The sequence below is a fragment of the Rhinopithecus roxellana genome, chromosome 11 (genome assembly GCF_007565055.1).
Source record: "Rhinopithecus roxellana isolate Shanxi Qingling chromosome 11, ASM756505v1, whole genome shotgun sequence".
NCBI classification, from domain to species: domain Eukaryota; kingdom Metazoa; phylum Chordata; class Mammalia; order Primates; family Cercopithecidae; genus Rhinopithecus; species Rhinopithecus roxellana.
Window position 1 is genome coordinate 91,719,574 of NC_044559.1, and position 24,045 is coordinate 91,743,618.

Consider the following 24,045-nt stretch of genomic DNA (forward strand, 5'->3'; position numbering starts at 1 on the left):
ATTTTTATATTTTAAAGTCTTAACAGAGAACACTGAACATAGCAGAAGCTTAATAAATCTCTGTTATTAAGATTTCATCAGTGAAATACAAGTTTGCTTTGCTCATCATTTTATCCCAGTGACCTAGGGCAAGATCTTATTCATTGCAGGAATTTAGCAAATATTCATTAAATAAACATGATTTGGAAATCTTGCTATTGGCAGGTACAATTAAATCTAACATGAAAAGTTTCCCTTGGGGGAAAAAAGAAAGTTTCCCTTGGTGTCTTAGATTCAGGAATAAACGCAGAATAGAGCATGATTCTGAAAGATGTTTTATTTTGTACTATGAAACAGCTCTACCCTACAGAGGTGGGGAGCAGGGAGAAGGGAGAGAAGCTGGAAACAAACAAGTGAGGCTCACAGGAGAAAATAGCTCCTCCAAGGGGAGCCACATGCTCTGATACCCATGGCAGCCACATGAGGAAGCAGCCTAAAATTAGCAGGACAGGCAAACCCAGGAAGGGAAAGCCACGGCAGCCTTCCCTGCCGTCAACAAGTGAGGTGAGGGGCTGGGAGTCCTGGCTGGAACTATCCAATGTAGCCTTTGGAGCTCCACTGCTATTTGTGCCAGGTAAGGTCCTCCCTCAAAACTCATCTTGGAAGGTAAAGCAAGATATTTCTTAAGGGGATGTCCAGATAATTGAAATATTTAATACTGTCCAGTAAAAAGGTGCCTCCAGGAATCTAGTGATTAAAAGAGCAATAGATTAAGAACATTCTTCCATTCATCCTTACTCAGGGTATTCATCTGAACCACTCACTCTCACCTTACCGAATTGGGGCTCTCTGGGGTGTGTAGTTGCTGCTTCTTTCAAGTGTTAGAGTAAAGAGGGGAGGGTGTCCTAGAAAATCTTTAAAGCCATGTGGGAAAAGGAATGATGAAAGGGCATTGCCAAGCAATGTAAAGAAACTGCAGAGCCAGAAAGGAAAGATCAGAGATAATACAAATAGGACTCAGTGGGCAACAGTGTGCTTTTTTCATGAATGAAGTGCAGAGCAATTGAGCTGATTGAGGACAGTCAACAGAATCCTGGAGGGGACCAGAATATTCTGTATTATTGTTTCATAAAGAACTGGCTCAGTGATTAATTTTTGCATTGCACATGAATAGCTCCCAGTCAGGGTACTGATCTATCACTCTCCATCATTTCTATAAGTTTCTGTCTCCCATACTAGAATTCATTTTAATAATATATTACCAATTGCTTTTTGAAGTTACAGCTCCTCATTAATGGTAAAACCTTCCAGTGCTATTAACAGTTTCTCAAAGGGTTAATCTGAAGGAGTTGTGCAAGTGAATAGCAGAAGTTCAGAACTTAAAAAAAAAAAAATTATCGAGATATAATTAATACATCATACAATTCATCTGTTTAAAGTGTGTAAGTCAATGGATTTTAGAAAATTTACAGAGTTGTGCAACCATTGCCATAAACAATTTTAGAACATTTGTATCACCCCCTCATATCCAATAGCAGTAACTCCTCTTTTCCTCCAACATCCTCCCACTCACAGCCCCAGGAAACTATTAATCTACTTTCTGTTTCTATAGACTTGCCTATTCTGGATATTTCACATCAACGAAATCATACAATGTGTAGTCTTTTGTGAGTTTGTTTGTTTTTTTTTTGTTTAATTTTTTGAACCAGAGTCTCACTCTGTTACCCAGGATGGACTGCAGTGGTTCTAGCTTAGCTCACTGCAAACTCTGCCTCCCGGGTTTAAGTGATTCTCATGCCTTAGCCTCCCAAGTAGCTGGGATTATAGGCATGTGCTACAATGCCCAGCTAATTTTTGTATTTTTATTAGAGACAGGGTTTTGCCATGTTGGCCAGGTTGGTCTTGAACTCCTGGCCTCAAGTGATCCACCCACCTTGACCTCCCAAAGTGCTGGGATTAGAGGTGTGAGCCACTTAGCCTGGCCTGTTTTGTGTTTGTTTGTTTTTAAGAGAATGCTTAAATGTGTGAGAAGAGAGAAAAGAAGGTTCTTTTGTTGTTGAAGTATCAACTGTTGATTTACCTTAAAGAGGATCTGTAATTGTCTCCAGTCTCTGTTTTCAGTGAATATTTATAACCCATTACTCTAAGATTTTCCAGTTATAGTGGTACTTCAGTATTATATATAATGAAATGATTAATAAATGCTTTACAGTAATGATAATTTTCCCTTAACGATCATCTCAGATATGATCTGATGGAATGAAGTATATCCATTTAGGATATCATTAGATAACTTATATGGGACACAGCCTAAGGTTTTAGTAAATAATAAATGAAGTATGATGTAGTGTGTCTAGAACAGCTCCTTGCAGGTATTAGGTTATTAGTAAATAGGCATATTTTCCTCCATCCTACTTTCAGTGTTAGACACCTACTCGTGTTATAAAACCTACAGAGCAGATTTGAAAAAAATCTTAACCTAGCAGAGCGCTTTGAACATACTACTCAATGAACACTTTTTCTTTTTTTTTTTTTTTTGAGACAAAGTCTCACTCTGTCACCCAGGTTGGAGTACAGTGGCGTGATCTCGGCTCACTGCAACTGCTGCCTTCTGAGTTCAAGCAATTCTCCTGCCTCAGCCTCCCAGGTAGCTGGGATTACAGGTGCCCGCCACCATACCTGGCTAATTTTTTTGTATTTTTAGTAAAGATGGGGTTTCACCATGTTGGTCAGGCTGGTTTCGAACTCCTGACCTCAAGTGATCCACCCACTTCGGCCTCCCAAAGTGCTAGGATAACAGGTGTGAGCCACCGTGCCCGGCCTCAATGAGCACTTATTAAAACAGGGAAGGTAGATATATAGTCATGAATATCTGCAATATAGAGCTGTGACATCCTTTCATAAGGGCTGGGGGAAATAGTTTCATATCCCGGACTAGGAGGCACCAATTATAACTTCAAGTTTGAACTATCAGTTATAATCTTAGATAACCTACTTACTTTCTCTGATCTTTAATTTATCTACATCTCCAGACTAGGAATGATAACACTGGATTATAGCTAAAATGTTATACCCATTGTTCATACTGCAAAACTCCATTATGTCTCCAAGACATACCTGCCCTGTGTTTATTTCATGCTAAAGGTGACACATTGAATTATAGGATTGCTTCTTAGGAAAGTCCAGTTGGTTGACTGTCATAAGACCTTGTAGCTTGTAATTACATTGATGAAATTACCAGGCTTCATTGTCTGGTGTTCAGCTTTTCAAACTCAGAAACTTAATATATATTTTTCCCCAAAATTCTTAGAGTGATCCAGTCCCTTAGCAAAGTACTTGCATTAACCAAATTCCTAAGAGAGTACTATATCAGCCAGAATTCTGATTTGTTAATTTACTATGAGAAAAATTGTTTTAAAGCAAACCAAATAGCATGTTATGTTAAAAATCAGCTTTTCTTTTCTTTATGAGGAAACTTGTTTTTTAAAAAACTAAATTGAAATTAGAACGCTGCTGGGTAGGCATGGACTGGAGAAAGGCGGGTAATTGATTATGGCATCTTTTGAGCTTTGGCCTGGGCTCCCAGCTTCACCATCAGGAGCAGATAGGGCTCTCTTGGGTGGACAGTGCTGATTCCTTATTCTCTGATTTCTCTTTCCTACCTGTCATTCTATTACCTCTTAAGATATAGATATACGCATATTTACATTTAAAGATATATATACAAGTGCACCTACATGCATATGTACCATCAACTAGACTACAGCCACCTTTTTTTTTTTTTTTTTCTTAGACAGGTCTTGCCCTGTTGCCCAGGCTGGAGTGTGGTGGTGCAATCTCAGCTCACTGGAACCTCCACCTCCCAGGCTCAGGTGATCCTCCCACCTCAGCCTCTCGAGTAGCTAGGACTACAGGTGCCTGCCACTATGCTGGGCTAATTTTTGTATTTTAGGTAGAGATGGGGTTTCACCACGTTAACCAGGCTGGTCTCGAACTCTGGGGCTCAAGTGATCTGCCCCCGCTTAGCCTCCCAAAGTGCTGGGATTATAGGCATGAGCAACCGCGCCCAGCCTAGACTACAGCCCGAATTTGCTCTTGTTTTTTGTTTTTTGTTTTTTTCCTTCTTTTGATGTCCTTGAGCCATTCTCTTTTTTTGATGTGGAGGAAGAGTTTTACTATTTTGTTCTCTTTATAAAAATAAACACTTTTATTAGAAGTTGTTTGTTTTTTTTTTTAAGTGCAGTCCCCCCAAAAAAATTACAAGAGAAAAATCACCCGTAATTCTACTCCCCGGCTATAACTAACATTTAAAAATATTGTAATCCAGGTTGGGTTCTTTGGCTAGCACTTGTAATCCCAGTGCTTTGGGAGGCCAAGGCGACTGGTTTGCTTGACCCCAGGAGTTTGAGGGTGCAGCGAGCTATGATTGTGTCACTGCTCTCCAGTCTGGGCAACAGAGCACAACTCTGTCTCTTAAAAAGAAAGAAAAGAGTATTTTACTCCAGAATTTTAAAAAATAAAGTGGAGTCATATTATAAATATTGTTTTGATAACTGGTGAAAAAAATTTTACATGTCATCTTTCCATGTTAAGAAACGTGTCTTGTTGGCCGGGCGCGGTGGCTCACGTCTATAGTCCCAGCACTTTGGGAGGCCGGCCGAGATGGGTGGATCATCTGAGGTCAGGAGTTTGAGACCGGCCTGGCCAACATGGTGAAACCCTGTCTCTACTAAAAATACAAAAATTAACTGGGCATGGTAGCAGGCGCCTGTAATCCCAGCTACTCAGGAGGCTAAGCCAGGAGAATCGCTTGAACCCAGGAGGTGGAGGTTGCAGCGAGCCATTGCACTCACCGGCCTAGGGAACAAGAGTGAGACTTCGTCTCAAAAAAAAAGAAACGTATGTTGTTTCCAGTTTTTTTGCTGTTACAAGCAGTTCTTGATGAACATCCTTATAAATACAGGAAATCTAGTTGTTCTTTTCTTTCTTCTTTTTGAGACGGAGTCTCGCTCTGTCGCCCAGGCTGGAGTGCAGTGGCCGGATCTTGGCTCACTGCAAGCTCCACCTCCCAGGTTCATGCCATTCTCCTGCCTCAGCCTCCCCAGCAGCTGGGACTACAGGCGCCCGCCACCTCGCCTGGCTAGTTTTTTTCTATTTTTTAGCAGAGACAGGGTTTCACCGGGTTAGCCAGGATGGTCTCGATCTCCTGACCTCGTGATCCGCCAATCTCAGCCTCCCAAAGTGCTGGGATTACAGGCTTGAGCCACCAAGCCCGGCCCTGTTCTTTTCTTAAGACACGTCAAATTACATGCATTATTCATAATATGTTGATTTTCTAGTTAAAATTTCAGAGTGTAGGAGTGCTCTATGATGCTTCCATGTGTTTTCTATAAATTCAAATTATTTCATAATTATGTCACTTTATTTTATGTGTCATGTTTAAGCTTTCAAACCTTTGTATATTATTTCATTCTTATACTCATTGTAAATTTCCTGAAGTAAGCAAAATAGTTTCCTCACTTTTCTGTAACTGAAAAGGTGTGGTAACTGAAGCATGTAGAATGATTTACCCAAGGCTGTATAGCTAGTGAGAGATACAGCTGGGGATAGAACCTGCTTGTTTTCTTGGATCAGTGGTTTTCAACTTGTGAGCAAGACCCCTGGAGGGCCATGAATTAACTGTAATGGGCCCACAAATCCGTGTGTACATCAAAGATTATCTGAAAACAGATAATTTTTTTATTTTTTAATTTTTTATATTTTATTTTTTTTAGTAGAGATGAAGTCTCACCATATTGCCCAGGCTGGTCTCACATGAACCCTTGAGCTCAAGTGATCCTCCTGCCTTGGCCTCCCAAAGCGGTGGAATTTTAGGTGTGAGCCACCAGGTCCAGCTGTCTACAACATTTTTACATGTTGGAAAAAGGAGGCCTCATCCCAACCTTGAAAAGGTTAGAAACCAGTGCTTTTGACCTTGCTAAGTTTCATTATTTTTGCTCTCAAGTATTCTAAAATGGCTTAAAACTCTTGATAAAACCATGGCTCTAAAAATGTAGCTGTTATCAGAAAGGGGTCCCGATTCAGACCCCAAGAGAGTGTTCTTGGATCAAGAAATAATTCAGGGCAAGTCCATAGAGTAAAGTGAAAGCAAGTTTATTAACAAAGTAAGAATATGCCAGGCGCGGTGGCTCAGGCCTGTATTCCCAGCACTTTGGGAGACCGAGGCAGGCGGATCACGAGGTCAGAAGATCAAGACCATCCTGGCTAACACAGTGAAACCCCGTCTCTACTAGAAAAAAAAAAAAAAAAATACAAAACATTAGCCAGGCGTGGTGGCGGGCACGCCTGTAGTCCCAGCTACTCTGGAGGCTGAGGTAAGAGAATGGCGTGAACCCGAGAGGCGGAGCTTGCAGTGAACCGAGATGGCGCCACTGCACTCCAGCCTGGGCGACAGAGCAAGACTCCGTCTCAAAAAAGAAAAAAAAGAAAGTAAAAGAATAAAAGAAGGGCTACTCAGTAAGCAGAACTGAGTATACATAGACTGAGTATACATATTGTTGCTTCTTGATTATATGCTAAACAAGGGGTGGATTATTCATGAGTTTTCCGGGAAAGGGGTAGATATTTCCCAGAACTGAGGGTCCCTCCACTTTTTAGACTACATAGGGAAACTTCCTATCATTGCCATGGCATTTGAAAACTGTCACGGTAGTGGTGAGTGGGAGTGTCTTTTAGCATGCTAATATGCTATAATTAGAGTATGATGAGAACTGAGGACAACCAAAGGTCACTTTCATCGCCATCTTAGATTTGCTGGATTTTGGCTGGCTTCTTGACCGTATCCTGTTTTATCAGCAGGGTCTTTATGATCTATAGCTTGTGAAACCAATCCTGCCAACCTTCTATCTCATCCTATGACTAAGAATGCCTAATCTGCTGGGAATGCGGCCCAGTAGGTCTCGGCCTTATTTTATTTTTTATTTTATTTTTTTTCTTGAGACGGGGTTTCGCTCTTGTTGCCCAGGCTGGAGTGCAATGGCACTATCTCGGCTCACTGCAACCTCCACCTCCCAGGTTCAAGCGATTCTCCTGTCTCGGCCTCCTCCTGAGTAGCTGGCACTACAGGTGCCCGCCACCACGCCCAACTAATTTTTGTATTTTTAGTAGAGATGGGGTTTCACTGTTGGCCAGGCTAGTCTTCAACTCCTGACCTCAGGTGATCCATCCACCTCCGCCTCCCAAAGTGCTGGGATTACAAGCGTGAGCCACCGCGTCTGGCCTTGTTTTACCCAGCCCCTATTCGAGATGGAAGTAAATTAGGCTTGTCTGAAATAATGTTACTGGGTCTTATACTTAAAGTTTAGCATTTTCAAAGAAAACAAAAAATAGGTGGCTGTGACTATGTCAAATATAAGGCATGGGGTCTGGACACGGTGACTCAGGCCTTTAATCCCAGCACTTTGGGAGGCCGAGGTGGGCAGATCACTTGAGGTCAGGAGTTGGAGACCAGCCTGGCCAACATGGTGAACCCCTGTCTCTACTAAAATTACAATAAGTAGCTGGGCATGGTGGTGGGTGCTGTAATCCCAGCTACTAGGGAGGCTGAGGCCTGAGAATCACTTGAACCTGGGAGACGGAGGTTGCAGTGAGCCAAGATTGTACTACTGCACTCCAGCCTGGTCTACAGAGGGAGACTTTTTCAAAACAAAGAAGAAGATATAAGGCACGAGGCCAGGCGCAGTTTGGGAGGCTGTGGTGGGTGGATTGCTTGAGCTCAGGAGTTCCAGACCAGCCTTGGCAACATGGTAAAACCTCTTCTCTACAAAAAATTCAAAAAGTACCTGGGTGTGGGTGTGGCATCACACATCTGTGGTCCCAGCTACTCAGGAGGCTGAGGTGGGAAGATTGCTTGAGTCTGGGAGGTCGAGGCTGTAGTGAGAAGAGATTGCTCTACTACACTCCAGCTTGGGTGACAGAGTCAGTCCCTGTCTCAAAAAAGAAAAAGTATAAGGCATGAAAGGCAGTACATATGAATAACTCTTTTTTTGCTGTAATTTGCAGAAGCATCCTGTGCACTGTGGCAAGGTAGGAGAGCCTCTCACAAATCACACTGCAGACCAGAGTCTCCCTGCCTCCCATCTGAAGTACCAGCCATTTACAACTCAACAAACTGAGTACTTAGAACCAGCCTAATGTGGATCCTCCCGGCAGAACTCTGTTACAGTCTCACTTCAGAGACTAATTGGAAATGAATAATTTAAAGAATCTCTTCCCCTAAGTTTTCTTTAAAGACAAAACATTTTTGAATGTTCATAAGCATAGGTTATGTGGAACTAAGGGTAGCAAGACAAAGTCCTAGGGACAGAAAGGAGAATGGTGGTTGCCAGCAGTTGGGGGAAGAGGGGATTAAAGGGAGTTATTGTTTAATGGATAGGGAGGTTTAATTTTGCAAGATGAAAAAGATTCTGGAGATGGGTGGTGATAATGACTATACAACAGTGTGAGTGTACTCAATGTCACAGAACTGAAACCTTCAAAATGGTTAAAATGGTAAACTATATGTTATGCATATTTTACCACAATTCAGAATGGAAAAAAAATTGTTATCTGGAGATCAGATTTCAAAATAAATTTTTTATTAGGCCTTTTACTCACAAAATTGAAATAGAACAGAATTATGCTAAGATAGTTCATTATTAGGTGTGAATTTGATTCAGAGATTGGTAAAATATAATATATACAAATCAACTGATATTTCTAATAATTCCTAAATCATGTCATCCTATTTATGGGGACAAGATTCACCAAAACCTGAAAATATATAAGATAAACACTGGTCTGGGCAAATGATAACTCCTAATACTCCAGTATTGACTTGCCGTGTAACTCTAAGTCAATTGTTCTTTCTGTATGTCAGTTTTCTCACATGTGAAACATGAGTATTAAAGTAGATCTGACTTTGGGAGGCTGAGGCGGGTGGATCACAAGGTTAGGAGTTCAAGCCTGACCAATATTGTGAAGCCCCGTCTCTACTAAAAATACAAAAATTAGCCGGGTATGGTGGCAGCCACCTGTAGTCCCAGCTACTTGGGAGGTTGAGGCAGGAAAATCGCTTGAACCGGAGAGGCGAAGGTTGCAGTGAGCCAAGATCGCGCCACTGCCCTCCAGCCTGGGCGACAGAGTGAGGCAAAAAAATTATTCAAGCACAGTGTTATTAATAATATTTGGGCATTTTAATGTAATAGGATTTAAAACATCACTGTTCCTTTGTATTTGGCATCTGTCCCAGTTCATCATCATTATCCTTAGGAGCATTTATTTAGAAGAACTGAGTCTGCTTTGTCTTATTCTACATGAGAGTATTTATATGCATTCCTTGGTAGTCTATTGGACAATTCACGATCATAGAAAGGTTAGGATATTCCTCACTTGCCTAGATTTCTCTCTTCTAAATCACTTAACCTTAACAATAATTTGGTTGGTCTATGTTGAATACCAAGCTTATGCTGACATCCTTTTTAGATCAGATAATATAAGATATATACCAGTACCCTCAATTATTATTTTCCTATCACAAAGCACATACCATAAACTGGATATACAGCTCTGATATTTGTCTCTGCTCTACTTATTTGGCTACAGAAGGACTGTTTGATACCTGGTTGTCAGATCAAATTATAATTTAAATCCTTTAGCTATGTTTAGCTCCTTGGCAGTAGGAGAGTCGAGAACATAGAATTCAGAAGTATATGGTTCGGGAGCATGGTAACTAGATATGAAGCATTTTACTTCTATGTTACTGGTGTGAATCTGAACTTGATTACTATTTGTGCTCTATACAAGATGTAAGTGATCTGATTTGCATCTCTAATGGAGCACCCCATGTTACAAAACTCATCACCCTTGGCACTAATTAGCATTCTTGTTGTCAGCCTCAGGATAGACGCCAAGGACTGAATCAGTCTGGAAACCTGAACTACTGCTGCATCTGACTCATCAGTCTAGGTGGCCCATTCAGCCTTTGGCCTTTCCTTAGAGTTTACAGCTCAGTGCAACTGGGTGTGCTCCACTCTTTGCGACTTCACAAAGTGAACTAAAAGATGTTTATTTAAAATAAATAAATTTTTATAATAGTAATGATAATAGTGGTGGTTAACATTTATTGACCACTTGCTAGGAGCCAGGCATTGTTCTAAAAGTATTAACTCACTTAAGTCTCACAGCATTCCTATGATATTTTCCTCTTTTACAGAGGAGGCACAAAGAGATTAAATAACTTGCCTAATGTTTCTCACATAATAAGTGGCGGAGTTGGAATACAGCTCTAAATACTAAATAAGTCTCTTCGTAATTATAGCATTTATTTGATTATTTCTTTTAACATCTTACTATAAAACTGATTTAAAAAAAAAATCTGTGTCCAAACCAAATGGGGCATATATCAATTTCCCAATTTTAAAATTGTTCATCTTTCAGTACTAGTTTTTAATTATTTGTTTTCAAAAGACATGATGTCCCTTTCTTAAACTTAATTCATGTGCATCATTATTCTGAACTTAAGGTCCTTAAATATCTCAATTTTAGGCTGGGCATGGTGGCTCATGCCTGTAATCCTAGCACTTTGGGAGGCCAAGGTGGGTGGATTGTCTGAGCTCAGGAATTCCAGACTAGCCAGGGCAACATGGTGAAACCCTGTCTCTACTAAAAATACAAAAATTAGCTGGGCGTGGTGGCATGCACCTGTAATCCCAGCTACTTGGTAGGCTGAAGTGGGAGAATCTCTTGAACCTGGGAGGCGAAGATTGCAGTGAGCTGAAATTGTGCCTCTACACTCCAGCCTGGGCAACAGAGCAAGACTCTGTCTCCAAAAAAAAGATCTCAATTTTAATATGGCTTTTATGCTTATCTATTTTTTTATTATTTAAGTTAAACATTACCTGATCGTGGCACTTGGAAACGTTCTCTGCCCTTCACTTTCTAGATTAATAGATTTAGAATCTAAATTACTTTGAGAGGTAAAATAAAATAAATCTCTATCAAACACTTCATTCCAATACATAGTTCACATGATTGGGGAGCGAATGACAAACAGGCAGTCCAGCTACTTCTTTTTATTAATGTAGTAATTAGATTATTTTCACCACTATTCATGCAAAATTGGAAAGCATATAAGAAATTTTTTGGCCGGGCACGGTGACTCACACCTGTAATTCCAGCACTTTGGGAGGCCGAGGCAGGCAGATCACGAGGTCAGGAGTTTAAGGCCAGCCTGGGCAACATGGCAAAACCCCGTCTCTTTAAAAATACAAAAATTAGCCGGGTATGGTGGCAGGTGCCTGTAATCCCAGCTACTCAGGAGGCTGAGGCAGGAGAATCGCTTGAACCCAGGAGGCAGAAGTTGCAGTGAGCTGAGATCATGCCATTGCACTCTAGCCTGGAAGACAAGAGCAAGACTCCATCTCAAAAAAAAAAAAATTTTTTTGAAAATCTGGGTCTTTATTTTATGAGATTTCCCGTAGTATCCAGGGAAGAAGTTTTTAATACACTAAGTGACCTTTAAAATAAAGTTCATGAAGCAATTAGATATGTTTCAATGAATACATAAATAAATCTGGTTCTCACAGTTTTCTTAAGACTTAGTAAAATAATATTGGTAGTAATTACTGTTTAGGGATATAAAATAATCTATAACCACCTTTTAATGTTTCTTTTTGTTGCCTTGTACACCCCGTTACTCAAAGCTGTTGTAAGTCTCACTTGAAACACATCTATTGCTCCAGTTTTGCTAAGAGATAAAATTTGGGATGCCTCCCAAAATAACCCTCATTAGACTAAATTAATAATGTCAACTTGAAAATCTGGGTTTTACTGCTGGCTTACATGGACATACAGCATGGCCTTTCTACTGCTTAACTTTCCTATATACAAAATAATCATAACGAAGACCAATTTCAAGGGCAGGAGTGTTGTTTTGTTGTTGTTGTTGTTTTTATTGGCATGTAATAACCAATATGTGATTGTAGATAACTTCAGATGTCTACTTAAAAAATAGTAACTACAGCCTGGCCAACATGGTGACACCCTGTCTCTACTAAAAATACAAAAATTAGCTGGGCATTGTGCCACGTGCCTGTCATCCCAGCTACTCAGGAGGCTGAGACATGAGAATCACTTGAACTTGGGAGGCAGAGGTTGCAGTGAGCCAAGATCGTGCCACTGCACTCTAGCCTGGGTGACTGAGCAAGACTTTGTCTCAAAAAAAAAAAAAAAAAAAGCTAATAATTTGCAGGTAGAGATGCACAGAGAGAATTGCTTATTATGTATTGTTGCTTCAGTTCCTTTAAGCTGTTTCTTTGACTAGTGAGAAATAGTAAATCACCTGCATTTCCAAGGACTTGGAAACACTTTGGAGGAAGTCATGAAATCAAGGTAATCCCAATATCACTGGATGTCTCCATCTTGTTACTCTGCATCTTCTGTGTTTTTTTCCAAATAGATTTCTGAATGCATTACTAATTAGCGTGCAGGCCTCTGAAATGTGGCGTGGTGTAGCAGACAAGAGCTGGGCTTCAGCGTTGTGTGGACCTTAGATGTGAATCACAGCTCTGAGTGGCTTTGTGCAATTTCTTCTCTGATCTTCAGTTTCCTTCTCTATAAAAAGAGGATAATGATATAGTATACTTGGGACCATCTTAAAGTATGCTTCCTGAGTCTTTTTCAGATCCTTGAATTTGCAAAAACCACAGTGGCATATAATTTTTTCAGTTTCATCCTTCACAAAATAGGGACAATGACCTATACTTCCTGGGTTGTTGTAGTAAATTAAATTATGAATTAAATATGAACAACAAAGCTTGGTTGATGTGGATGCTAGGTTGGGGTGAGCTAGGGTCACTCAGGGAGCTAAATAATTCATTCTGGCTTATCTGCCTTTCCAGAAATAAGTCCAGTTTGGAGTCAGTCACAAATAGTTGAAATCTCGATTGAAATTAGAGAATATTATGTGTGTTTTAAGGGTACTGTTTATTTCTGGGCAAACAGGAAACAGTCTGTGGCTTGAGCTGGGATCCCCAAAACCAGCACATGAGAATGAACAGAACTGCCCATCAGCAATGAGGATTAGGGTCATGAAGCACAAAACTCATTAGAAGCAGCATATGGAAGCAAGAAAGAGCCTGATCTTTACAGGGTGGAAAGGACCTTATGTAAAAACCTTATGTAAAACAAAGGTTGGGCAAAGGTAGTCAGAAAAAAATAGTAGTAAGCCAGTTTAGAAGGATGTAAAAGTACGAAAACACCTTTTATGAGCACCTAGGGAAGAACCCCTGGGCAAGGTGGTCACTGAAAACGGCACCAAGCCTTTTACAAAAGCAAGAGTTCCCTTATACCAATTATCTCAAGAATTATAAGCATCCATTGAGCCAAATACACAGATAGTTCCTCAGTTTGTGACTGGTGCGTGGTGAACACACAATCATTTTTAGCTCCTTTCTTCATTTGATTTAATTCTTAATAGTATTTTTGTTTTAAACAAATATCGTAACCATTAATGACAATTAAATCAGTTAATGTTGCTGAGAGTCTGGGCCATTTGATCTTTCCTGGCACATAATAAGTGTTCAGTAAATATGTGTTGATTAACTAAATAATTTAGGACAGTTTATACATCATTTTTATGGCATGCCACAGATAAATATTTATTATGTTCCTACTTTGTGTCATGCCTTGAGATTAGAACTGCGTGACCCAAAAAGAAAAATTTTGTATAGCTTCAATTCTCAAAAAGTTGATCTAGTTGAGTAAATAATACATAAATACATAAATAAAGACATGGTTTAATTCAACAATATAAGAAACACTGCAACAAGTAGTTGTTTAATTACATAAGTGGAAGCGACAGTGAACAAAGGCACAGGGTAAAGAGAAGGCAAGGAAATATTGGTGGAACATTTTGGTTGGAGATAAGTAATTGTGTAGAAGAGTGGCAGGTAAGACCAGAACGGTGGTTTGTATTTCATAAGATTGGGATGCCCACATTTCTGATTATACCAAAGCTTTTCTTATTCTTGATGAAAATTCGCTGTAGCTGCCTTCATCAGTATGTAATGTCATCCTTTGGCCCGATGGTATTTTTTAGCCTTATATTCTTTTTTGTCAGATATTAAGATTACTATGCCAACTTTCTTTAGGTTCATAGTGGCTTAATTTAAGCTTTCATTCCTTTTATTTTTAACATTTTTTTCATTTTGTCTTCAATGTGTTTATTTAATATTCTTGTTCTTAACTCCAGGTTGACAGTATCTGTCTTTTAGTTGGTGGATTTAACCTATTTGTACTTATATTTACTCAAAGTTTTAAAACTTCCTTCTGATAGCTTATTATATTTTTAATTTGCTGAACTTCTCATTTCTTCCTTTTTGTTTTTGCTCCTGATTTCAATTGTATAGGTCAAGTTTTCTTCTCTTGGTTTAGAAGCTGTACATTTTGTTTTTATACTTGTTATCCTTAAGATACAGTCTCATGTTTACTTATCCCTGTTGACTTCTTTAACTTATTAATATTTGCATTTTTCTCCTAACAGGAAAAGTACTTTATCACATTGTAATCTGCCTTTAATCTTTTGATACTGCCCAGAATTTAAATTCTGGGTTCTCTTGAATAATGAATATTACCAAAATATTTGGTTTTCATTAATTCTCTATCTCTTAAACACTAATTTTCAGGGATCTGTTTCTCTATTTCTGTCTCCTGTTTTTTTGTTTGTTTGGTTGGTTGGTTGGTTTTTTTGAGACAGGGTCTCATTTTACTGCAGCCCAGGATGGAGTGTAGTGGCACAATCAAAGTTCATTGTAGCTTCCACCTCCCAGGCTCGATCCTCCTGCCTCAGCCTCCCAGGTAGCTGGTACTACAAGCACAGACCACCACGCCCAGCTAATTATTTTTTTATTTTTTAAAGAGATGATGTTTCATCATGTTGCCCAGGCTGGTCTCAAACTCCTAGGGTCAAGTGATCCACCCACCTCAGCTTCCCAAAATGCTGGGATTATGGCTGTGAGCCACTTCACCTGCTGTGCTTTTCTTATTATTATTACTTTCCCCCAAAATGTTTTCTCACAAAAAATGAGTCTTTGTATGGCAAACAGTTTGAGACCTATGTGAGACAGTACTTTTATTATACCTTCAAATTTGAATGACAGTTTGTCTAAAAATAATATTCTAGGTTCAAATTTCTTTTCCTTCCATTATTTAAAAATATGGCTCTATTGTTTTGCATTCAGTGTCGCTGTTGGGAAATCGAATGGCAGTCTGAGTCTTGTTCCTTTGCAGCTGAACTGCTCTTTACTTATGGGAGCTCTTGGAATATTTTCTTTGTGTTTGATTTTATTAAATTAACTACAATTAAAAAAAAGAAAATTTGCACGATATTGTCAGACCAGTGGACTTATCTATAAAAGATTTATCCCCAGCTAAATTTATCCCCATTGTGATAAATTTTTGTGTTTAACTTCTCTGTAACATTATCTTCTTACTTATCCCTTTTAGTGACGTTATCACCTGCATTTCAAACTAAAGCTCACTGTTTAGCCTAAAAGATGAAGGGAAAGGAGGTCTAAGATGTTTAATACACATGATAATTACATTGAGCCATGAATCTTTGTTTGGGCTGTTTTGATTAATTCATTCTTAGTTTGGAATGAAGAGCAATTTGGAGGTGAACAAAATGGATAAAAAAGCAAAACAATAAGATTTTGCAGGTCTTCCTACTACCTTTATTAACTTGGAAGTTTGCTGACTCAGGAAAATGCCAAACATATAGATTCATATGCAAATAAAAATGTGAACTTGGATAAGGACATAAGACACAAATTTCTTTTGAATTTTCCATGGTCTGTGTTCTCCAAACTCTTCCTCTGTACTCTTCCCTTCTTGACAAAGGTTTAATTCCATTTGGTACTTACTATTTTCCAGACAAATTATATGTAATAAGATGGTAACTTCCCAGAAGTGTGTATTAGCTGTTGCTATTTCAGTCAACCAATTTTACTGAGTCTTCCTTGTGAAAATAGCCCTAGAGCTTAGTCATATGCTATTTTTCTGTTCCCTTCATGTTTCTATTAAATAAACACAAAGTCAGTAAAACTAAAGTGATATCTTTAACAATCGCATTGCCCATGAATACATATGAAAATCATGATGAATTTCTTCCTTTGAGTGAGTTCCGATTTTTGAACTAATCTTAAAGATTATTCTTCATGAGAAAGCAGTGGGGGCCATTGAAAAGAGAGCAAGTTCTAAACTAAAAGGCTTAGGTTAGGCCAGGTGTGGTGGCTCATGCCTGTAATTCCAGCACGTTGGGAGGCTGAGGCAGGCGGATCACCTGAGGTCAGGACTCATGACCAGCCTGACCAACATGGTGAAACCCTGTCTCTACTCAAAATGCAAAAATTAGCCAGGCGTGGTGGCAGGCGCCTGTAATCCCAGCTGCTTTGCAGGCTAAGGCCGGAGAATCGCTTGAACGTGGGAGCTGGAGGTTGCAGTGAGCTGAGAGCCCACCATTGCACTCCAGCCTAAGCAACAAGAGTGAAACTCTGTCTCAAACAACAAGGCCTTAAAAGGCTTAGGTTAGGATCCACTCAACTGTGTAACTCACTGGTTGGGTAACTGTGGGAAAACTATGCTTCTTTAAGGTTTAATTTCCTCCCAGTAACATGCAGATAACAACACTTTGCAGGGTTGCTATGAGAATTAAATGAGAATAACTTAGGTTACTCCCCAGCCTAGAATACACTTGTAAGAAATGTTAGTTCCTATTTCCTTTCCCGCACATCATTAGTATTAGTGTGATTACCTGGGTCATGAGTAAGAACACTGAAATTTGTTTTCAGTTTTTGGAGATGTCCAAGCAGACCAAAAATAGAATCTGTGTAGAATCACTCAGAGCCTGGCATATTGGCATATTTTGAGCTCACCTTACAAAGAAAGAATATTCAAGCTGCTATTTTCCTATCCCTAACTTGTAAAAACTTTATTGACCTATGTTGCTGTGCTCAGAAATTACACCAAAGCGTTTAAATTTAGTTTTAAAAGAACAAACCTCTTATATTGTTTCAGCACAATAACAAATAGAAACAAAAAAATAAGTCTGTCACAGCATTCTGACTGCTTCCAATGCCCCACTTTTCAGCACTAATGCCTAATGCTCCAGTCTACCTATCAATTTACGTTCCCAGATGAAACATTGCATATAGAGTTTATTGCAAGCCTTTGCTTTTTTCTTTCTAAATTATCACTTCTTTTTGTTTGCTTAGTCATACAAAATAATTTCAAGGTTGGTTTCAGTCAGAAAAATTATAAACTTAAACCCTATATAGTGTTCCCTTAGAATATTTATTAAAAGAAAGATATATTTTCTATTCTTTCTTTCTTTATTTTTTTTGAGACAGAGTCTCACTCTGTCACCCAGGCTGGAGTGCAGTGGCGCAATCTTGGCTCACTGTAACATGTGCCTCCTGGGTTCAAGCGATTCTCCTACCTCAGCCTCCCAAGTAGCTGGGATTACAGGCACACACCACCACGCCCTGCTAGTTTTTGCATTTTTAGTAGAGACAGGGTTTCACCATGTTGGTCAGGCTGGTCTTGAACTCCTGACCTCAGGTGAGTCAGCCCACCTCAGCCTCCCAAAGTGCTGGGATTACAGGCATGAACCAGTGCACCTGGCCTGATATGTTTTCTATTCATTTTTACTTTTTAATTTTTCTCAAATATGTTGGAAATATAATCATTTGAATATTTGCAGTGGTTATGAACACAGACTCAGGTTCAATTTTGGCTCAGTCACTTACTTGTTGTGTGATCTTGGGCAAGTTTTAAACTTCTTTCTAAGCCTCAAGTTTTCATCTGTAAAATGAGGATTATAACAATACCTACTTCAAAGACATTAAGGGAATCATTAAATAAAACACATACACAAAGAGCCTAGCATAGTGCCTAGCACATAGCTAAGGAATATTAACTTATTTCTACCAAGACTATAGCATATTTATGTGTGTTAATATAATCATTATATTAATGTAGTGAGAAGTAGGATTTAACTGTATACCTTCAGGAGTACATACGTGATAACAATTGTTCCAGATTTCTTCAGTAATTTAGTCTCAGAGTGCTTTTTTAAAAAGTTCTGAATAGATTTTCTTCTTGGAAATAATACTTTTTGAAAAGTGTAAACTTTGATATGTACTGCATACCAAAAGCACAAGTGAAGGAAGCTTTGTTGTGTTTTAATGCAAACCACATGGTAAAGCTTTAATTTAATCACCTTAAAATTAGGGGAACAAACAGGAAGTGTTGTAATAATTGATTGTTTTTCCATATTTACCTTAGTAAATGCCTTGACCATAGTCCCAATTTGGTACCAAATAAAGATATTTATACATGTAATATGCATCCTGTGTATAGATATCTTCTGCATTCCACATGCTTTATTATTGAGAATTTCTTCACGCTTATTTTCTTTTAGTCTAAGGAGAAATCAAGAAAGCCTATTTCCTTAGTTATCTTAGTCATTATCCACCCCCACCAGCCCTCCAGGCTAAGAACATCGTGCAGACTGAGTTATTAAAGTTGATCTGAAAGAGCAATCTGTTCTAAATGACTGTCCCTGGATCTGCAACGGAACCCTGTAAATACCCTTCATTACTCTGGCGGGGCAGTATCGCATTTCCTTCATGCCACTTTTGTGTCTGACACAAGTTAGGCAGTGAGATTTGGACTTTAGATCATCCTGGTTGATTGATATAGGAATGGTGCTTCTCCTGAGACAGGTAACCACAAATTTATTTCTCAGGATAATGTTTTAAAGCAGGTGTTCTGTTTAGTTTTTTAAAATGTGTTTAGTTTTTTAAAACTAAGTGGGTTTTGAACTTTTAAGTAGTTTTTTTTTTTAAATGTTTTTAGTTTTCCCAGGCAAGCATTTTCAGTAGTTCAGATGAAAAAGAAATTTCTTAACGGTTTCATTGTCTTTTTCAGTTACATTGTTGTCATGCCTTTTGTATAAGATCTTTTATAATCCACTACCCATCTACTCTTTTGGATGGTCAAGAACTTGTCTTTGCTGTGAAAATTTTTCTCATTAAAAATGGCTAAAAAATATGTACAGTCTCTGTTTTTCAAAACTACGGCATAGAGATTTTGTTTAATTTTTTCATCTGATACTGGATACATCAAGATGAATCTATGAACTTCAAGCAAAACTTATTGAAGCTTTGGTATATGTGAGTAATTTGTTTTAGAGAACTGGAGCCTATAGCGATATAAAAAAATAGCAAATGCAAACATTTTATATGAATCTAATAGCATGGACATTCTCCCATGCTTTTCATCCAAATGAAGACTTCCTCTGTCATAGATCTTCCAGATTCCTTGGCATTCCTGTGGATCATTCCAATGTGAGTAAATTGTTTCTGTGGCTGACTGACTGAATTAAGAAAACAGCTGAAGGCAAGCACAGGATCGTGTTCAAACCACAAGAAACACATGTGTTGGATGAGCCACTCAACTTTATAGGAAGGCTTGTAACCAACCTTGTGTTTGCTTGCCACTTAACAAAGTTTGTTTTTAACTATGTTGGGCATTAAAAAGTTTTAAAGATTATTTTTTGTATCAATAAACTCTGATGAAATCTTGAACTAGTAGGTTTGTGGTATAATGTTTATACAATTGCGACTGAAGATAAGCAAGGTGGTAGCTGGCTTATTTGGGAACAGAAATTAGTTTTTAAAAACTAAAATCTAAAATATGTTTGATGTATTATAACCAAAGTGTTCACAATTGCTAAATATTATTTATTTAAAACATTTATATTCAGTTTTTTTTTCAAAGAGCTCAAAAATTGTGTATGGTATCTGTATTTGAAGATGCTGCAGTAAAAATGAAAAGAGAAAGATGACTGCCATTCAGAATTTCTTTGGTTCCTTATTTATTTATTTATTTATTTATTTAAGACAGAGTCTTGCTCTGTCACCCAGTCTGGAGTGCAGTGTCACAATCTTGGCTCACTGCAACCTCTGCCTCCCGGGGTTCAAGAGATTCTCTTGCCTCAGCCTCCCGAATAGCTGGGACTACATGCACGCACCTCCACGCCCGGCTAATTTTTTTGTATTTTTAGTAGAGACAGGGTTTTGCCACGTTGCCCAGGCTGGTCTCGAACTCCTGAGCTCAAGCGATCCGCCTGCCTCGACCTCCCAAAGTGCTAGGATTACAGGCGTGAGCCACTGCGCCCGGCTGGCTTCTTTTTTTCTGTAACTCTTCTTTAACCTACTTTAATTCTTTATATAGATTCCTAATTTCACTGCCCAACCAGCTTTATTCTACCTTTTAGTATGAGTCTCCTTCAACCTTAGTATTCTATACCTGGGTGAAAGGTAGAATACCAGGCTTATCATGGCAGTTTGCAGGAAAGTAAAAATGTGTTTACTTTTACTGTGTTTCAACATTGCCTTTACTAGCCACCTGAAATAGAGGTTCTACTTTCCTGTGGGAGAGAACCACCCAAGACCCAGCAGCACTTACATTGATTATGGCTTAAGATCTGAGTGGGATAGTGGAGGAAGATCCTCTTTTTAAATAAAAATAAATTGTTGGCATATCCACATAAATAGAATATGCAGAAAGACAATTAAGTGGTCTTGACATTAGTATCAGCACAAGATTAGGTAAGAGAGCAAATGAATCTGTACATTGAAGCTCTGGATTACAGTGGTAATGAGAATAACCTATACAGATAATTCATTTCCTCCTGTATCCTCTTCTGTCCTCAATACCAGTTATTTCAATCTGAATTATTTAAAAGTGTTCCTCATTGTTTTTTTGCCTGTGTAAGCCTAAAACCACATAAAAAAGGTGTAATTAAACCTCCAGTGCTATCACAATAAACAAAGAAATTTTATATCTGTTCAATGTACTATAAATAGTCTCACAATGACTGAAGAGGATAAAGATCTCTTTGTAAATTCCATGAGGTCAGAAATTTTTGTGTATTTTGTGCACTACTTTATACTCAGTACGTGGTACACAGTAGGCATTAAGTAAATAATTATCAAATGAATGAATGACTAGGAAGAAACCCTTTAAGCAGTTGTGTGACTTAATTAAGACAGCTAGATTTAAACCAATGTATTTCATGCTATCAGAATCTAAGAATGACCCTTTTAAAGAATAATAACTAGCATTTAAGTCTGAATTTTCAAAGTCCTGGCTTCTACCATGACTGATAATGTTATAGCATCATTTAATCTATATTAAGCAATCAGGTTAACTTTTTTTCAAGTTTATTTATTTATTTATTTATTTTAAATTTTATTATTTTTTTGAGACAGAGTTGCACTCTGGGCCCCATGTTGGAATGCAGTGGTGCGATCTCGGCTCACTGCAACCTCTGCCTCCCCAGTTCAAATAATTCTCCTGCCTCAGCCTCCTGAGTAGCTGGGATTACAGGCATGCGCCACCACACCTGGCTAATTTTTGTATTTTTAGTGGAGATGGGATTTCACCACATTGGCCAGCCTGGTCTTGAACTCCTGACCTCAGGTGATCTGCCCACATCAGTCTCCCAGAGTGCTGGGATTATAGGCGTGAGCCGCTGTGCCTGGCCAAGGAATTTTTAACGTTAATTACCTTCTCGGCTTTTGCTTAGCCTTTGGACAAACAATTCAAAAAAGCTCTCAGCTTTAAAACATTAGACCTTAGCTTCTGTTGGCTTTTCACAGTCAAATTTCCTAAAATGTATCAGTGATTTAATAAGAGTAAATTTCCTATTGATTAAAATTAAAGATCTTAAAAATTAAGAGTTTTCATACATTTAAAAATAATGTCATTGTTTTGACTGATGAACTATGGTATAATGCATTTAGTGTTCATTCCAAACATCAATCAATAAATAACTTGGGCCTCTGGCTATAAGGGAAATTCTATAGGTAAAAGAACTGATTGACCCCCACCCCCTATAGGTGCTGTCCTGCTATGGAATCCCTTTGCTCAGTTTTCTCCTGTCCAATCAGGTGGAATGTTTCACAGGCACATGGTTTATACAGCTCAAAATAACTTGGGACCTGTGAGCTGACAAATGCTCTGGCTCTGGTGGTGACAGGTTGTCCAGCTTCTTACAGCCATCTTCACTGAAACTAAGGTTAACTCCTCACTCTCTATGGACGGCTACTCTCTATTTCCAAGGGCGTGAAGAATTTCCCTCTTCTCCTGTGCTTTCATCTAAAAGTTCTCCCTGGATAATTATCATTGCAGTGGAGTGCCTGGATTGGACATCCTCATCTGGGTCAACTAAGAAAAGAAAGGTAATATCCAGATTTAAGTTCACAAGTGTGTTTTGATAACAGGGCACTGACAGTGGAAAAGCGAATATTTCAAAGAACTCATTACTGTTACTTGAAATGAAACCTAGGATAACTGTCTAATTACATATGATGGGACATGAAATTAAGTGAAAAATAAAGCTTTCCACATGTAAAGATTTTGGAGGGGATTGATGAGACTCACAGAGATCACAGCCTGCCTGAGTTCCTAAGGAAAAATATCTCGACAGAGGAAGTTGTGACATGTTGCATATCTCATTGGCATTTTCCACACATTCGTTTATTAAAAGAATGTTGTTTATAAAGAGAATATGTATGCAATGCCTATTTCCTTTTTAAAGGAAGTTGAATCTAAAATAATGTGCCTGCATAAAGACTTTCATTTAAAATTTTTTTATCATGTAAAAGGATACGCTTGCTATATTTAGTGTTGGAAGATCTGCTCCCTGGATTAATGTACACAACAGCTGCAGAAAGTCTTGCTCAAGGGACATTGCTCTTTCTTTCTCCTTTCTCTCTCTCTCTCCCTGTCTCTTTCTCTCTCTCTCTCCCTTTTCAGCTGCATCAGAAAGACACTTGACAGTCAGTGGCAAATGTTTGGCCTGGTACATTGCACTATTAGCAGTAATTAGATGCACATCTTGAGTTATATTTTAAAAACTGTATAAGAAAGAAAGAGAAAAGATGGATTATTAAGTATTTCCAGTCCTCAAAAGTGAACATTACAGTAATGGTGTTAAGGAGTTTTATTACCTTATCAACAGATTTTTATATTCTTATTAAAGATAATAACATCAGCTTGAAAGAAACAAAATAGTCATCCAGTTTTCTTTATCAAAAAACTATGATTCAATTACTTTAGTAGTAATGAAATGAATCCTACAAACTCTAAATTAAAAACTTGTCATAACTTTATAGTCTCTCAATAATAACAGCTCTTGAGTTCACATAAAATTAATAGTCCTTTTCTAGGAAATTGAGAATGTCTATACTTATAGCTATCATAAACATGTTTTTTAAAACAGAAAATAAGATATACTGTCTGACACACGATTTGACTACAAGCAAAATATTTAAAATCATGGCCATCCCAAGAAATCTGAAATATATGAATAATATACTTACAGAGGTGTCAAGAGATAAAATTATAGGCATTACAGAATCTTATAATAATGGACTATGAAACAAACAGTTGAACACTATCCAAATTCTGGAAGTGTGTCTCTATCCCCACTTATAGTATATGGCTAATGCTACTGGAACTCATAATAATGTGTTAAAACCCCAGTCTTCCATATATCTACAATTTATAATATAGACACTACTACAATATGCTTACAAAGGCACTTTCAGTAGAACAGACACAGAACTACAATTTATGGACACAAGAAGTTGAATGAGTTTTTATCCAAGCTGGTTTTGGGACTAGTGGTAGTTTTTGCAAATTTGCTTTTGAAGATATGAGACAACAGGTAAATCATGTTCCATTTTGAAAGGATTTTAACGAACTAATGTGGGTATGTGAAAAAGTGAGAGTTCAATTTTTCAACAGTTAATTCCTACTCATAATAGCATTAGTAGACTCCGTTCACTAACCTGAAAATATAAGTCAAATCCTCCTGCCAACCCTAGAATAATTAATTTTTTTTTTCATTCACATTGAGATTTGACAAAGATGCTGCTGGTCTCATGGTGTTAGATA

At 38.3% G+C, this 24,045-nt stretch overlaps 1 protein-coding gene across 3 annotated transcripts in view; it reads left to right on the top strand.

Annotated features, from left to right (window-relative positions):
• Positions 1-18,155: 18,155 nt before the first annotated feature.
• The window catches only part of MYPN (myopalladin), a 106,744-nt gene continuing 100,854 nt past the window's right edge, over positions 18,156-24,045 (top strand). The window contains exons 1-2 of one of the 3 annotated variants that reach the window (XM_010375370.2): positions 18,156-18,800; positions 19,006-19,424. In XM_010375370.2, the coding sequence (XP_010373672.2) occupies positions 19,348-19,424 (77 nt within the window). In that variant the 5' untranslated portion in view covers positions 18,156-18,800; positions 19,006-19,347. Of the gene's footprint in view, positions 18,801-19,005; positions 19,425-21,983; positions 22,326-24,045 lie in introns of those variants that run through there. The other 2 variants (XM_010375355.2, XM_030941332.1) reach the window with 2 other exon arrangements.